At 39.1% G+C, this 15,379-nt stretch overlaps 1 protein-coding gene across 2 annotated transcripts in view; it reads right to left on the reverse strand.

Moving 5' to 3' along the window:
* The window catches only part of FSHR (follicle stimulating hormone receptor), a 163,728-nt gene that overhangs the window by 80,558 nt on the left and 67,791 nt on the right, over positions 1–15,379 (reverse strand). For both annotated transcript variants that reach the window (XM_026486211.2, XM_026486202.2), the window contains exon 2: positions 8,865–8,936. In XM_026486211.2, coding sequence (XP_026341996.1) covers positions 8,865–8,936 — 72 coding nt within the window. The remainder of the gene's footprint in view (positions 1–8,864; positions 8,937–15,379) is intronic.

The following is a 15,379-nucleotide window of genomic DNA, read 5'->3' on the forward strand; positions in this document are numbered from 1 at the left end:
AGCCTTGTTTTAGTAACCTCTGTCAAGTCTTGCTACCTGGAAGTCTTAGCTGCTGCACGAAAGATGCCAAGCGGAGGTCACCAGGACCATGAATGCCTCGGAGTGTCAAGTGGGTGGAGGATCTTAGAGCTGGAATATGTAAATAACAGCATATCTGTGCTTTCCCAAGCAAGGGAGCATCTATAATACACATCTTTATTACTATAAACTTGCTAGTTCACAATGGGCACTATGGACTAAATGTTTGTGTCTTTCTCTCTGTATCCCCAACCCAAATTTATATGTTGAAGCCCTAATCCCCAGTGTGGGGGTATTTGGAAGTGGGGACTCTGGGAAGTAATTGCATAAAATCTTGAGAGTGGAGCTCTTATGATGGGGTTGGTGCCCATATATTGGGATAAAGAGACCAGCGCTCTCTTTTGGCCGTGTGGGGATACAGTGAGAAGGCAGTTGTCTACAAGCCAAGAAGTGGGTTTTCACCGGAACTGCCCATATTGGCACTCTGATCTTGGACTTCTAGCCTCCAGAACTGTGAGTTATAAATGTTATTTAAGCCATCCAGTCATATTTTGTTATAGCAGCCCAAGCAGACTTAAGAGAGTGGGGCTTTCATCTATATTCTTCCAGTATTCCTGTCCAGCAAGGAAACCCTACACCATCTTCATGAATAAAGCTTAAGGGACTGAGATGTGGAGAGTTAAAATGAATACCGTGTTGAGGGAATCCATAAAATCACCATATCTCGGGAACTCTGTTTCCCCTATTACTTCCCCCCCCCCCCAACACATAAAGAAATCAAAGCAAAACCAACAGGCAAAAACCTAAGCATGTGAATGTGAAACTAATAAATTATTCTTTCTGAGCTGGACAGCCATTAGATATTGTAGAGTTTATTTTAAGGGATTACTAAAACCACATCAACCCAAAATGTGACAAGAAAACAGCTTCTCGCATTCTTGGTTGAAGCAATTAATATAAAAAATACTTATTTTCAGAATATTTATGGAGAACAGGAAATGAGACAAGGACTTTCACCTTCTAGACATTAACTTGTGTTTGACCTGGGTCAATAATGACAACTTAATTGGCTTAATCTTATATTTCCCAACTGCTGACTAAGTTAATTTGCAACTTAACAGGCAGCTCAGTTTGTAAACCCTTGGACTTAAGCCAGTCTCAGCAAGAGCTCTACCCAGAACTGGGTTAGCACATAGGAAGTTGAAGGCAGAAAATGCTCCAAGAAGAGTTTTGTCCCCTTCTATGGTTGTCCCATTAGAAAATGACTCTGGGTTCTGGTTTATGGAAGTTCCAAGTGCTTAGGTATAGAAATCCCCTCTTCTAATTATAAATGACATCAAAGGAAGCTTTCACAGCCATAATGTTTCCCTTGGTCACTCTTTCATTTTAGTAGAATAATTCTGGAAAATGGTAGATGCCAACAAAAAAGAAAGGCTTGTGTAGCAGACAGGATCAGACTACCTTGGGTTCAAATCCTAGCTTTACCACTAAAGGATCTTCTGATGCTGTTCAGTTGCTTAACCTTGCTAAATGTTAGTTTCCCTGTCTATAAAGAGCAGATTAACAGAGATGTGGTATTTAAAACTGGCCCAAAATTGGCACTACATAATTGTTTTTAAAAAAATCAACTTTATTGAAGTATAATTTGACGAATAATAATATGCACTCATTTTAACTGTCCCAGTTTTTACACATGGATATATTTTGTGACAATACCACAATCAAGATATAGAACATCTCTACCAGCCTAAAAAGTTCCTTGTTCCCCTTCCCAAACAATCTCTACTATCACTCTTGGCCCTAGGCAACTACTGGTCTGATTTCTGGCACCACAGTAGATTATCTTTTTTAGAGTTTCATATAAGTAGAATCATATGGTATATATTCTTTTGCATCTGGCTTGCTTTTTTTACTTGGTATCATGCTTTTGAGATTCATCCATGTTGTTGTATTAGCAGTTCATTGCTTTTTATTTTGGAGTAGTCTGTCACATGGGTAAAACACAATTTGTTTACCCCCCTGACCTGGTGATGAGTCTGGGGTTGTTCTCAGTTTTGTGCTATTATGAATAAATTTGTTAAGAACATTCTCCAACAAGTCTTTGGGTGGACATATGTTTTCCTTTCTTTTGGGGAAATACATTATAAGAAATTGTCAAACTCTTTTCCGAAGAGGTTGTACCATTTTGCATTCTCACCAGATGTGTCTGAGAGTTCCAGTTGCTCCATAGCCTGACCGATACTTAGTATTGTCTAGACTAATAACTACAAATAGAGACAAAAATCCTGAATGATAAGTCTCTGTGTGAGTGATACTTAACAAACATAAATCAGATCATTCACTTGGTTGTTCAAAATAACCCATTTTATTCCCATGATTAACTATGACATCCAAACTTGTCCCCATAACCTCTCAGGGGCTCTGTGACCTCGCCCCAGCTGCTTCTTTGATCTTATCTCTCCCACCCTCCTTTTGTTTGTTCGCCAGCCCCACTGTGTAGACACACTACATACGTTTGTTTATGTTCTTTCTACAAACTGGATTCAGACTTGAATATCATCTACCTCAGGGCCTTCGACAGTGGATGTACATTGGAATCAGCAAGGGAGCATTAAAAAATGATCACTGCTTGGCCCCACCCTAGACAAATGAAAAATCCCTGGAAATGATAGGCCTGTGGATTATTTTAGGAGCCCCCCCAGGGGATTCTAAAGTGCGATCTGAGATGAAAACCACTGAACTTCATTATCCTTTTTATGCTCAGCGATTCATACCCCTGCTTCCCATTCACGGGTCTAAACGCTCCACCAACCGGCTTCCAGTTGTTAGCCAGGAGTCTGGCACATCATCAGCCTACCCCCCTCTTGCTTTATTTCTCTAGGTGGGATGCAAGGCTCCTTTGCCTATTAACTCAGAAACACAGGAATTTGGGGTTGGAATGGGCTTACATTATCTAACAGGTTGGTGCTCAGGGAGGCAAAGCAGGTTGGAGCCCAAATTTGTAGCATTATCATCTTGGTTACCTGATTTGTTTCCTTTCCTTTAACGTGTGTTCGAGCCCAAAGAACCGAGAAATCGAAGGATCCTCAACATTTTTAGTGTGCTTGCACCAGGTCTCATTTAATAAATTTCTTTTTTTAGAAGTCCCTCTGTTAAGTTAACTTTCTTTCCCCAGTGATCTGGGGGTGGAGGCTGAAGTGTTAGACTAGTGTTCTCATTTTTATATGTAAATAAATCACTTGATTATATTTTTTGTCCTTATGTTATCATGAATATTTCAAATGAATTTTATGTGGTTCATATTTATGGCTTGGGAGCTATTTCACATTTTGGCTCATTGCCGTCTCATCTGCATATACCATATCTCAGCTGATGTTGATTGGTCTCATTTACATATTCATCATGCTCCTATTTTCAAAGATATTTTGTTATAAACTGGCTTTTCTTCCCCCTCCAGTGTTATAATAGCACGTAGATGTGTTTTTAAATTGCACTCATTTCCATACATAATTTTTCTGGTTACCATAAATCACCACCTTGTCACCTACTCCCCCCACCCCATTCAGTGTAATCTTCACACTTTATACCAAGCTGACATATGGCTCTGAAGTAATTAAAGACAATGTAAACAGTTTACAGTGCACTTTGCAAAGCCACTTCACATTGCAGAGAGCTTAATGGTTCCTTTTCCCCCAGCCATTCCCAAAGCAGTGAAGAGTAGGGAGGTTTGAGATAGTGATGCTGAGTAAAGCTATGGTGTGAACAGTGATCATTTCTAAGGGAGAAGCAAGTGCCTCTCCTTTTACCAGAGACTCCTTTCCCTTGTGACTTCTTACAGAAGCAGAGGGGCTGGGTTAATGAAAGAAGGATCATCAGGCATGGGTTGGGCAGAGTTTAGAGACCTTTCTCTTGGGGATGAGAACAGGACGAATTTTCTTTTTCGACATTAGTTGTTGGCCCAGCCACCAACACCTACTCTCTACTTTTTTCCCAGCAGTGGCCTCAGGGTTTGTTAGCGGCTCTCCCTCCCCCACTCCAAGCCAGTGTGGTTGGGGTGGGTGTTTTCAACTCTGAGAATGGAACCTGTTACCCAGGCCACAGCCACTTCGAGCATTGCCTTCCCTTAGTTGTAGTGGTTGGTCCAGGAATGGTTGTGTGATCTAAAGAGTCATACTAAATCCTAAGACTTTTATGAGATGGAGGGAAAAAAAAAAGTCAAAATTTTCCTTCTGAATGGAACCCAGGAGATGAGCAAGCAGAACTGCTGCTGGCGTCTTGTCACCAAGTTGGGACGAAGGGCTGAAGCTAACATAGTGTAAGGGAGACCTGCGAGAGGGAGAGAGGCCAAGTCCTAAGGACATGGAACCTGAATAGAGCTGTTTCTAAAGTCATTCGGTCTCTCTGACCATCAAGTTAAATGAGCCATTAAATTTCCTGCCTTTCCTTAGGCCTATCTGAGGTTTATTTTCTTTGGCCTCTCACAACAGAAAGTGTCCTAACAAATACAATGTTCGTACCACTTACTTTGAACATGTTATCTTGTGCATTTTTGTCCTGGATTACATTTTAAACTATAACTCCATGCGTACCTAGATCATAGTAGAGTCTCAGCCAGGGTTCATATGCTTATCAACTCCTACATTATTTATCACTGTCATTCATATTATTTAGTATTTGTATTTCTGGATATCTTGTCTTCCCAATTAATTATATTTGTTGATTCATTTTTATTCATGCATTTATCAGTTATTTATTGTGCAAGGCACCGAGGATCCAATACTGAGAAAAGCAAACATGTCCTTGGACAGTCCAATAGGGGAGTTAGAAATTAAATTATCACATAAATAAGTGTCATATATTGCTAAAATGAAAATCAGCACAGAGAGATTAGCGATAGGAGAGTGTGTGTAGTAGGGGGTTTTGCCCTAGTTGGAGAGGTCAGGGAGGGCTTTTCTAGGCTAATGACAGTGGCATGGGAATCTGAAGGATGGGTAGGAGCCAACTAAATTAAAAGCACAGAGTAGAAAAGATGTTCTAGTCAGGAGGAATGTACCAACCAAGGCTCATGGTGGGCAGATAATACAGTACATTTTGTGAATTGATAAAGGGCTAATAGAGCAAAGTAGAGGCTGTGAGAGGGTCTTCTTTCTTTTTTTTTTTTTATGTTAAGAGCAGTGTTAAGTCATGGTATGTATGTGTATATGGCAGGACAGATGTGGAAGGTGACATGATTTGATAGGAATTTAGAAAATATCACTCTGGTTGCCATGTAGTGAATGGATGGGGGTGAGCGCAGAGCATGCTGGGGGATAGGGCATCACAAGTAGAAAACTGTTGCAGTTACCTAGGCAAAGATTATGGTAGCTGGAGAAGGATTTAAGTGGATAGATTAGAGGTTTAGCAAGAGATAAAAACAGTAGGAGTTGGTGTTGTACTTTAATAAAAAGTTATACTCTGACCTTACCCTTAAAGAACAATCAAGGGATCTGGAAAAACTGTAAATTCTGAATACAATGTGATAAATGTGCTATTGATAGTATGGACACAAGATTATGGTTTGGAAACACTGAGAGAATTCTGGAAAGGCTGTACAGAGGAGTAAACATTTAATATGGACCCTGGAAGACTAGCATGATTCCTTTTCCAATTTCAAGTGAAGTTTTAGGCAGAGGGACAACATCTACATAAGACCAGTGTGCAAGTGTATTTTGTTAATTAGTTAATTGGCTAATTAGTTAATTCATCTGTAACTGGTTTTTTTTTTTTTTTTTTTTTTTGATCCCTCTATGTGCCTGGCATTATCCAAAGAACCAGCCATCACATTCTAAATAAGTATGATGTCTGGTAATGATAATACTTGGGAAATGGCAATTTCTCCTGCCTGGTGAGAATGAGGGGGTGTGCAGTGCATATGGTGGAAATATAAAAGGCTTTGATTTTTGGGCTAGGCACTTAAGACTGAAGCCTATGGCAGAGAGAGTCTTTTCTTCTGCAAGAGAGTTTGAACAGTGTGGGTCTGGCAGCAGGGAGCTAGGAAGATTGGAGCTGGGGCAGGCATGACAGCCTTATGTAACAGGCTATCTAAGCGTTGTTGAGACTTTGGACCTAATAGCACCTAATAGCAGCAGGAGTGAGAGAAGGGCTGGATTCCAGGCATATTGTTGAGAAAGAGTCAATAGGACTGGAAAGGGGCCTGGGTTTAAGGATAGAAAGTCAAGGAGGTTTTGAATTTTCCTGCTTGGCAGTCTGGGCAGGTGGTAATGCTATTCACTGGGCAATATGAGAAGATGAGAAATTTAAGGGTAAAGACAATGAGCTAATCTGGATGTATTAAATTTGAGACACTGGTTTAATTAGTGTAGGTGTTTAGGAGTCTCTCCATTTCAAAACAAGAATTACGGCCTCAAAGTGAGATGGGGGTGCAGATGAAGGTTTAGGAGCCCTGATAGTAAGACATCCCTTGATAAATAAAGATTAGGGGTTTTGGGAATAATATAAAAAAGAAAATGGCCAAAATGGAGCCCTGGAATATCTGAATTTTGGGGCGGCAGCTGAGGAACAAGGAAGGTGGGAAGAACTGTCTATGGAGTAGTGTGGGAGCCTAGCAGAGTGGGCAGGAGGATGTGGTATCACTGAAGTGAAAAGGGGTAAAAGTATTAGGAAGAATGGCAGGAATAGTCAATGACATCAGAAGCTGCACGTGAGTACTAAGAACACAAAGGAGAAGTCATGAGTTCTGGCAGTTCATCATCGTTGGGGCCTTTCGTAGAATAATTACATGGTATTAGAAAATTTGTGGTCCAATAGCAAGAGGGCTGGCTGAGGAGTGAGTGAAAGGAGAGGACAAGGGGGCAGTGAATGCACATGTTCTTTCACAAGAGTGGGAGTGGCAAGAAAGAGGACAGGTAAAATTTTGCCACATGTGCAGAGTGACCATGCTCAGGAAACTGGCTAAAACTGAGTGAAGAACAGAAATACAGGGGATAGATCAGGAAAGGAGATGAGAAAGAAGATGAGAACTCATCACTGACCAAGAGTGGAAGGTGAGACAATGGATGAAGGGGAGCATAGAGACTGAAGGGTACACTCTGTTCAGAGTTGAATTCGGTGCCAGGCCTTCTACGCAATGTTTTTAAAGCCCTAGGACACAAAAAGCATTGGAAAGAAATGAGATCACTTTAATTTTATTTTAGGCATCTTGCTGTGTCAGTATAGGCTGATTAATAAAGACATGCAGTAGAAATGGACAAGCTGTGTTTGAGGAAGTTGAGTTTTTGAGCCAGCTGCCCTGTCTCTGGAATTACTGCTTTATCAGCTCAGCTTAACGATTTATATGACTATCAGAAGGTCCCTTCTGATGCTGAACACCCAATGGGGAGTCAGTCATACCTGCTGGATTGAATTTGATTAAGGTGGATTATTTGTGGTATCCGGTATTCCTGCCTTTAGAACAATTTCTGTGCAATTTTAGGGCTGCTTGGGGACAAGCCATATCGGATAGTCGAGTTATTTAGTTCATGTCACTTCCAGGCAGGGCAATGGCTAACCCATCCAGGAATACACCTTGAGTAGAAGGCTCTCCCACTCTGTTGCTTCCTTGTTTCCCTTGGTGAGCTCTGCTCCAAAGGGTGCCCCATCTCCCAATTTCTGTGAGTGTTGAATGTCCCCAAGAAGATAAACCCTGAAGACTGCAAGTTTTAAACTGGGCTCTCACCCAACTGGGGATCCTTGCACTTAGGAATTAGAGATCACATAAGCTATCTCCTTCTTTTAAAACTTCTTCCTTGACCCACCGATGGGGAAACCAAGGCCCCGAGAGATACAGTGATTTAATCAAGGTCACACAGTAGGTTTATATTACAGCTCGCTCTCTAATCTAGGATTCTGAGCGCCCTCCTCTAAGCGGGTGATGTGATTGCAGAGACACACTGCCGTTCTCTCTGCTTTACGTTTCCTTCATTATTGGATTTCTTTTTGCTGAAAGCTTCAGCAAGTATTCTTAAATGGGGGTGAACAAACCAAGAGGAAAAATGGAATGGCTATAAGAAAGAGAACTGCATGTAACCTGAGGGGTTGTTTTCTTCTTAAAATGAAAAAAAAAAAAATCATTCTCTTCTGTGTAATCCATCCGTCTGTATTGGTGTTTAAGTTCTGACTGCCACTGTGGTAAAGAACAGATCTTCCTGGCCCTTGAGGCCTGGGAGATGGGGTCAAAGTAAGAGCCTTCAAAAGAAGAGTGGGTTGCTTTAAACATGGCAGAATGTATTCTGCTTTTTACTACGGTGCCTCGTTTTGATAAAAGCCTGTTGGGGGAGACCCCCCCTACATTAAACTAGTTCAGTAAGGAGTGAATGTGTTTGCATCAGCAGAGGGGTCTTCTCTTTTCAAAGGACATCTCCTTCAGAGCTGTAAACTTTCCTAATGCTTTTAAATGTTGATTTATCAATTACCACTTGTCAGCAGCGCTTGGGAAAGCAAAGTCTCTAGAATCTCAAACACAAACATTAGGCCCTGCTGTCAGTTAAAAATTAACCAGAAATAATGAACAATATCCCTGAAAAAGAATGGGTATCAGCAGAGAAAATCGGCTTTGGTTTATGAAAACTGGGCTCACAGGCACTTTGGAGCAACACGTTAGAGAAGAAAAAGTGAGAATTGCTTAGACTGACCTTATGTTCATCTCAACAGCCACATTCTGAAAGATTCCCCATTGTTAGGAAGGTAAATGGGAGGGGGTTCAGAAGGTTCTCTGGCTTCTAAGCACAGAGCATCACACTGGATCTGATGTGAGGCTGCTGTCCACAGCCCGGCTGAGGCACTCACACACAGCATTGTCAGGTACATACATTTTCTCCAGGTCCCCAAATCCAGCAAACGCTCCTTTTGGGATGACTCGAAGCTTGGTGAGGACAAACCTCCTGAAAAGAGAGTGGACATAAAATATCACAACCTGTCCTTTCACTGATACGTAATTGAGCGCCTAACATAGAATAGCAGTCAACAGCCAACATGTACTAAGTGTACTCAGTCAGTAACACGATGTCTCTCCATCCTCACCACAAAGCGGTGATACTCACTTTGCAGAAGAGGACACGGGTTTAGTGAAGTTGACAGATTTGCCTAGGCTCACTCAGCTGTTGGGTGAGGGATGACAGAGCTGGAATATGAACCCTCTCATCAGTACTCCATGTTGCCTCCTGTAGCCTTCTGGGAGGTGCCTTCTCTTCCTCTACACCAACCCCCAAAACCTCTTCCCTTATTGTCGTTCTTAGCTGACCTTGCGTCCTATTTCAAAGAGAAAATGAACGCAGTAGAAGAGAACTTGCTCGCGCCCTCTCACAGCTCGCAGCCAGTAAGCCACCTGTACTTGTACACCCGACCTTCCTTCCTGGTCCCGTGGGTGACCAGCACTCCGGACCCGGCTGAGACCAGCCCCTCCAATCCACATCAGACCTCTCCCCCTCTCTTTTAGGAGAGGTAGCCACTCTGGCAATTTCCCCCTTTCTTGTGTACATTTTATTCACCTATTTTTGCTTCTCTACTGGATCCTGCCCATCAGTATACAAACATGCCATAATTTATTTCATCAAAAAAACCTCGACTCTTAACCTCAGACACCTTCAGTTTTTGCCGTTTTCTTCTGCTTGAAACATTTGTCTTATCCTACCCCAAAGTTTCTTCCAATGGCTCCTTACTACCTCAGTCAGGAAAAACCTACATTGTATACAGTGGTGTGCGGGACCCTCCAGGACCTGTCTGTTTTCCCTTTCCATGAACCCTCTACCCTCCATTTTGACAGCTTCTCCTTTTGTTTATCGTGTTCTTATCGCAGGACTCTCTTGCTAGTTCTTAGACACGCTGGTTCCTTTTTGCCTGTGTTTCTGCATTTGCAATTCTCTCAGCCTTGAGCACTCCTCTCTCAGATATCCTCGTGGCTTCCTCCTCCAGCCCGCTGTTGGCTCAAATGTCACTTGCTTAGTGATGTTTTTCTAACCATCTTATTTAAAACAACAATCTCCCCTTATTAGCCCCTGGGCCCCTTTCCTGCTCAGATTTTTCTTCACAGCACTTCTGACATGTTATATATTATATTTCTTCATCTATTTGTGTATTTATTTATCTCTAACCTATAACTAGAACACAAACTCTGTGAGGGCAAGAATTCGTGTATAATTTGTCTGCTATTGTACACCAAATGCCCTGGAACATTGCCTGGTATGTAGCAAGTACTCAAATATTTTTTCTTAAATGGCCTTTAGTCAGTCTGAGAGTTCTAAGCTTGAGGATGGAATTACAAGTGACCCTTTTGGAATCTCTACAACAGGAATACTGGTCCTTCCTCTGGCTTTCTCTTGCTTTGTAACTGATTCATAGGTACACCCCCACCCCCACCCCAACCTTAAATCTTTCCTTCCACAAGGTGGAACACCGAGGATTTGGATAGTTGCACAAACCTTCGTTGCTTCAGTTTCCTATTACTTACTGGTGTTAGTGAAACTCCTGTTACAGATAAAGTTATGTAGGCAAACAGTTCTTTAACTTCGTTTGTTTGCCTTTGGCTGGCATGTGGGCCAGCTCTATGGGGAAGAAGCATGAGAGAGAATCCTAAGTACTGTTTTTGCCCTGGAGGGTTTGTATATGTGGGAAGGTAAAGCCAGAAACCTTGGAATCACCAGAAAACAGTTGTGGATTACAGTTGATGTAAACACTATAAATGTTATGTGAACATTGAAGTGAGAAAGATCCCAAAGTTCATAAATATATAAAAGGAAGATGGGAAGAGGTGGGCGAATTTGAGTCTGGGTCTTAAAACCATCAGGTCATACTAAAAGCATAGTTTATATGAAACCATTTAAATGAAAAGAGATCTAAATTAGGAGTGCGGGCAATGTTTCTGGGAGAGTGTCAACTTCTGGAACTCCCATCTGAAAAGCATCAAGGTTAAGGTACTCATTTAATCTTAGTTAACATAGAAAAGTTCCTTTTGTTCCTGCTTATCACGAGACAGGGGAATGATGAAAGCAAACTAGAAAAGCAAATAACAAGTCAGTGAGATAGCGCTTTTGATTCAACCCTAGTAGCAGATACATTTTCTAAAATTGTCAACACCTATACCTGTACTAAATGTTTCAAACATATTAACATAATTAAATCTTTTTATTGAAGATTAAAAGTCTTGACTTCCGTTTCCTGAAATGTTACGAACTAGATAACCTGAAGATATTTCCACTAAAAATCACCCGGAAGTCTTCTATAAATCCTAACAAATACTGTTTTAATTGCATAGCTGAGCTTATAAGAAAGTATGAGAAATCCCCAGGGGCCCAATGGAAAGCAACTGAATACCAGATGGAACTGTGAGTGGTGAATGCGAACAGAAATTGAGGAGGGTAAACTGAAGCTAAAGTATTCAGGGCGGAAGTCAGTTTCTGGACTTGGTAGCCAAGCACTTTGTATTTTTGTGCTAAGGTGTTGGGTGAGATGAGATAAAGAAGATGAAATGCAAAGATTTAGTTCTGTGTGTTGTCTATCTCATGCATTCTAGGAAAAAAAAAGTGCAGAAAAGGGAAGGCAGGCGATTTTTAATGAAATGATGTCTGGAAATATTCCATAACTTAATAAAAGACATCAATCCTCAGATGGATTCTAAATTTCAGATTTAGAAATCTCAAGTCCTAGGAAAGGAAACAAAAATAAATCCACTGTCAGATACCTGTGAATTAAAACTGTGGAGCCAAAAAAAGAAACTATTTTAAGATATATTATCTTCAAAGAAAAATAATTAGAAAACTTTCCAAAAATATCTTCAAAATTATCAGAGAAAATAACTGCCAGTTTAGAATCTTATACCCAGAAATAAGCGTTCAAATGTGAGGGTAAAATAAAGACCCTTTTAGACGAATTTAATTAGTCATTAATGAAATTTTAACAAAGGAATTCCTTTAGAGAAGTAAGAAAATTTAATCTAGTAGGAAGGCACAAAAAACAATAGTGAACAGAGAAATTAGTGTGCCTTATTGCATAGATGGATTATCATAATATTTGGAAAACTTACCTATTCAATAAAGAACCCTGGAAAAAATACTGACCAAGAACTAGGTCACAAAGCAAATTGGTGTAGAACAAATAATTTTGTTTAACATGGTGCATGTAAATTACTTAAAAATCAGTTATGAGAGGCAATAATTAACAGCCCACCCCAAAATACATGTAAAAACATCTAGAAAGTCAAAACGATCAAAATAAAAAATCCTACTCTTTTACGTCACACATGGGTCAAAGAAGAAATTACATATTAATTAGGAATTGTTTGGAATTGAACTGTAGTGAAATTACAACATGAAACTTACGGGATGCAGCTGAACCACTACATAGAGAGAGATGAATAGCTTTGAATTATTTTACCCAAAAAGAAAATAAAGAAGGTGGAAAATTCACAAGCTACATTTCCAACACAGGAAACTAGTGAAGGAACAACAGAATAGTGGAAACAGAGAATTCTAAAGTTAATATTTATTCCATTTCCGGCCAGAACTTTAGGTACAAACTTAATAAGAAAATTAGGCAAATGTAGGGACTGTTGTGAGAGACGTTTTGAGAAGATAAACACTCAGCTAGACATTAACACTTGATGTATAGATACGGTTTAATAACGTGTTTCACTTGTTATAAAGTTAAGTTTCTTCATAAGTTTATTGATAAGGAGTTTTCTCAGAATATTGAAAGGCTTATTAGAATAGTTTCAAGAGTTTTGACTTACGACCTCACACTAAAAATGACTGTTTTAGAAAAGTACACTTATCTGAAGGCTTGTTGAAGGAAACCATTCATCACTTAAAGCTGCGAACTTTACATACATGTTTATTTTAACCAGCAACTTTCTGATAATTGATTCTTTATGATTTTACTGATCTAGCTCTAATAAAGTGTTCAGATTTCCTTTAAATCAGGAATATTGGAAAAGACATGATTTTTGATGAATTTTCATTTTAGAAACAAAAAAAATGAGAATCTAAGAGATTAACTTTAAAACACATTTCAAAATTTAACGCTGCCTCGAGAGAAGAAACCTAAAGAGAATACAGAAAAAATCATAAAGATAAGAGCAGAAATTAAAGATAAGAGAAAATCAGTAAAAAACCCCCAATTTTTTGAAAGATCAATAGAATTAAAAAAATCTGTTCACTTTAAGAAAAAAAAATGAGAGTCATGAAAAATGGTGCTTAAGTGAAGATGTTAGTTTTTTTTTTTTTTTGGATGTATAGTTGACACAATGCTGCATTAGTTTCAGGTGTACGACATAGTGATTCAACAACTCTGTATGTTTTGCTATACATACCAGAAGTGTAGCTTCCATCTGTCACCATAAAGCACTATTATTGTACCACTGACTATATTCCCTGTGCTGTACCTTTCATCCCCATGACTCATTCATTCCATAACTGGAAGCCTGTATCTCCTACTCTCCTTCACTAATTTTTCCCATCCCCCACTCTCCTCCCCTCTGGCAACCATCAGTTTATTCTCAGTATTTATGGGTCTGTTTGTACTTTTTTGTTTGTTCATTTGTTTTGCTTTTTAGATTCTACATGTAAGTGAAATTATATGGTATTAGACTTTCTCTGACTGACTTCATTTAGCATAATACTCTCTAGGTCCATCCATGCTGTCACGAACGGCAAAAATCACATTTTTTATAGCTGAGTAATACTCCATTGTGTCTGTGCATGTGTGTGATGTGTGTATGTGAATTCATGCATACACACACATATACACACATTTACTGTTTTCCACAGTGGCGGTACCAGTTTACATTCTCACCTAGAGTGCACAAGGGTCCCTTTTTCTCCACATCCTCACCAACACTTACTACTGCTTGTCGTTCTGAGTCTAGCTATTCGGACAGGTGTGCGGGGGTGTATCACTGTGGTTTGGATTTGCATTTCCGCGATATTTGTGATGCTGAGCATCTTTCAGTGTGTCTGCTGGTCATCTGTGTGTCTTTGGGGAAAAAACTGTTCTCGTCCTGTACCCATTTTTTAATTTGCTTATTTGGTTTTTGGTGTTGAGTTGTATAAGTTTTTAAATATATTTTGGGTATTAACTCCTTATTGGATATATCATTTGCCAATATCCCCTACTTAGTAGGTTGCCTTTTCATTTTGTTGATGATTTCCTTCAGATAAGCCGGCTTTAAATTAGAGAGCCCTAGGAACAATTTCAAAACATTAAATTCGAAAAATCAGACAACATGGACAATTTTCCTAGAGATATACACTTACCAAAATTGATTAATGAAGATAAAGAAAAACTGAATAGATCTAAAACTGTTAATAAATTGGGTTGGTAGTTTAAAATCTATCCGCCCAAAAATAAGATCACCATCATGATTTTAGAAGTAAGTTATGCCTTTTTAGAATAATAGAAAATCTCAATTTTATACAAACTATTCCAGAAACTAGCCAAGAGAAAATGCTCTCCAATCCATTTTATGTGGCTAATATAGCATCAGTAATAACACCAGACAGCGACAACGGAAGAGTAGAAAGATTAGGCCAATCTCATTTATTAATGTAAATGGAAAAAATCTGAAATAATATAGGGACAGTATGTACAGAGGAGAGGCTAAATATATTGTTGCTAGTTTGAGTTTGTCCTAGAATTCAAGTGTTGCTAAATATTAGATCTATTAAGATTTCCACATTGAGAAGTTAAAAGAGGCATAGAAAATATATTTAATAAAAGTTTACTCATGATAAAACCTTTTGACAAAGAAGGAAAGGGAGGAATACTCCCAATCTGTAAGGGGTAAAAATCTATCAAACACTGCAATAAATAGCACATTCAATGGTGAAATACTAGATATATTCCATTTAAAATTAGGAATGAGTCAAGGATGTTTGCCAGTGCCTCTTCCATTCATTATTGTGCTAGATGTACTAGCCTAGACAGTAAGAGGAGAAAAAAAAAGATAGCAGTATTGTTGATGAAAAGTTGTCATTATCTATAGGTAACATTATCTATAGGTAACATTATTGTCTACACAAACAAAACTCTACTTGAATCTAAGAGATCAGTAGTAGAACTAAGAAAGTCTAGTAAGGTAGCTGGCAGTGTAATAAGTGCACAAAAATAATTTACATTCTTATTTCAAAGTATATCAATTATCATGGCCATAAATCTTACACAATAAAAGGAATCTGAAAGAAAGACTTAGGGTTATATGGAGAATAATCAAATACTTAACTGAAAAACATTTTAAAAAACAAACTGTGAGAAAAAAAAAACCTGATCAAACAGAAATGCCACATTTATAATCCTGATCAAATTATAAACCCTGATCAATATGTAAATTAAATGT

The sequence above is a fragment of the Ursus arctos genome, unplaced genomic scaffold (assembly GCF_023065955.2).
Source record: "Ursus arctos isolate Adak ecotype North America unplaced genomic scaffold, UrsArc2.0 scaffold_8, whole genome shotgun sequence".
NCBI lineage: Eukaryota > Metazoa > Chordata > Mammalia > Carnivora > Ursidae > Ursus > Ursus arctos.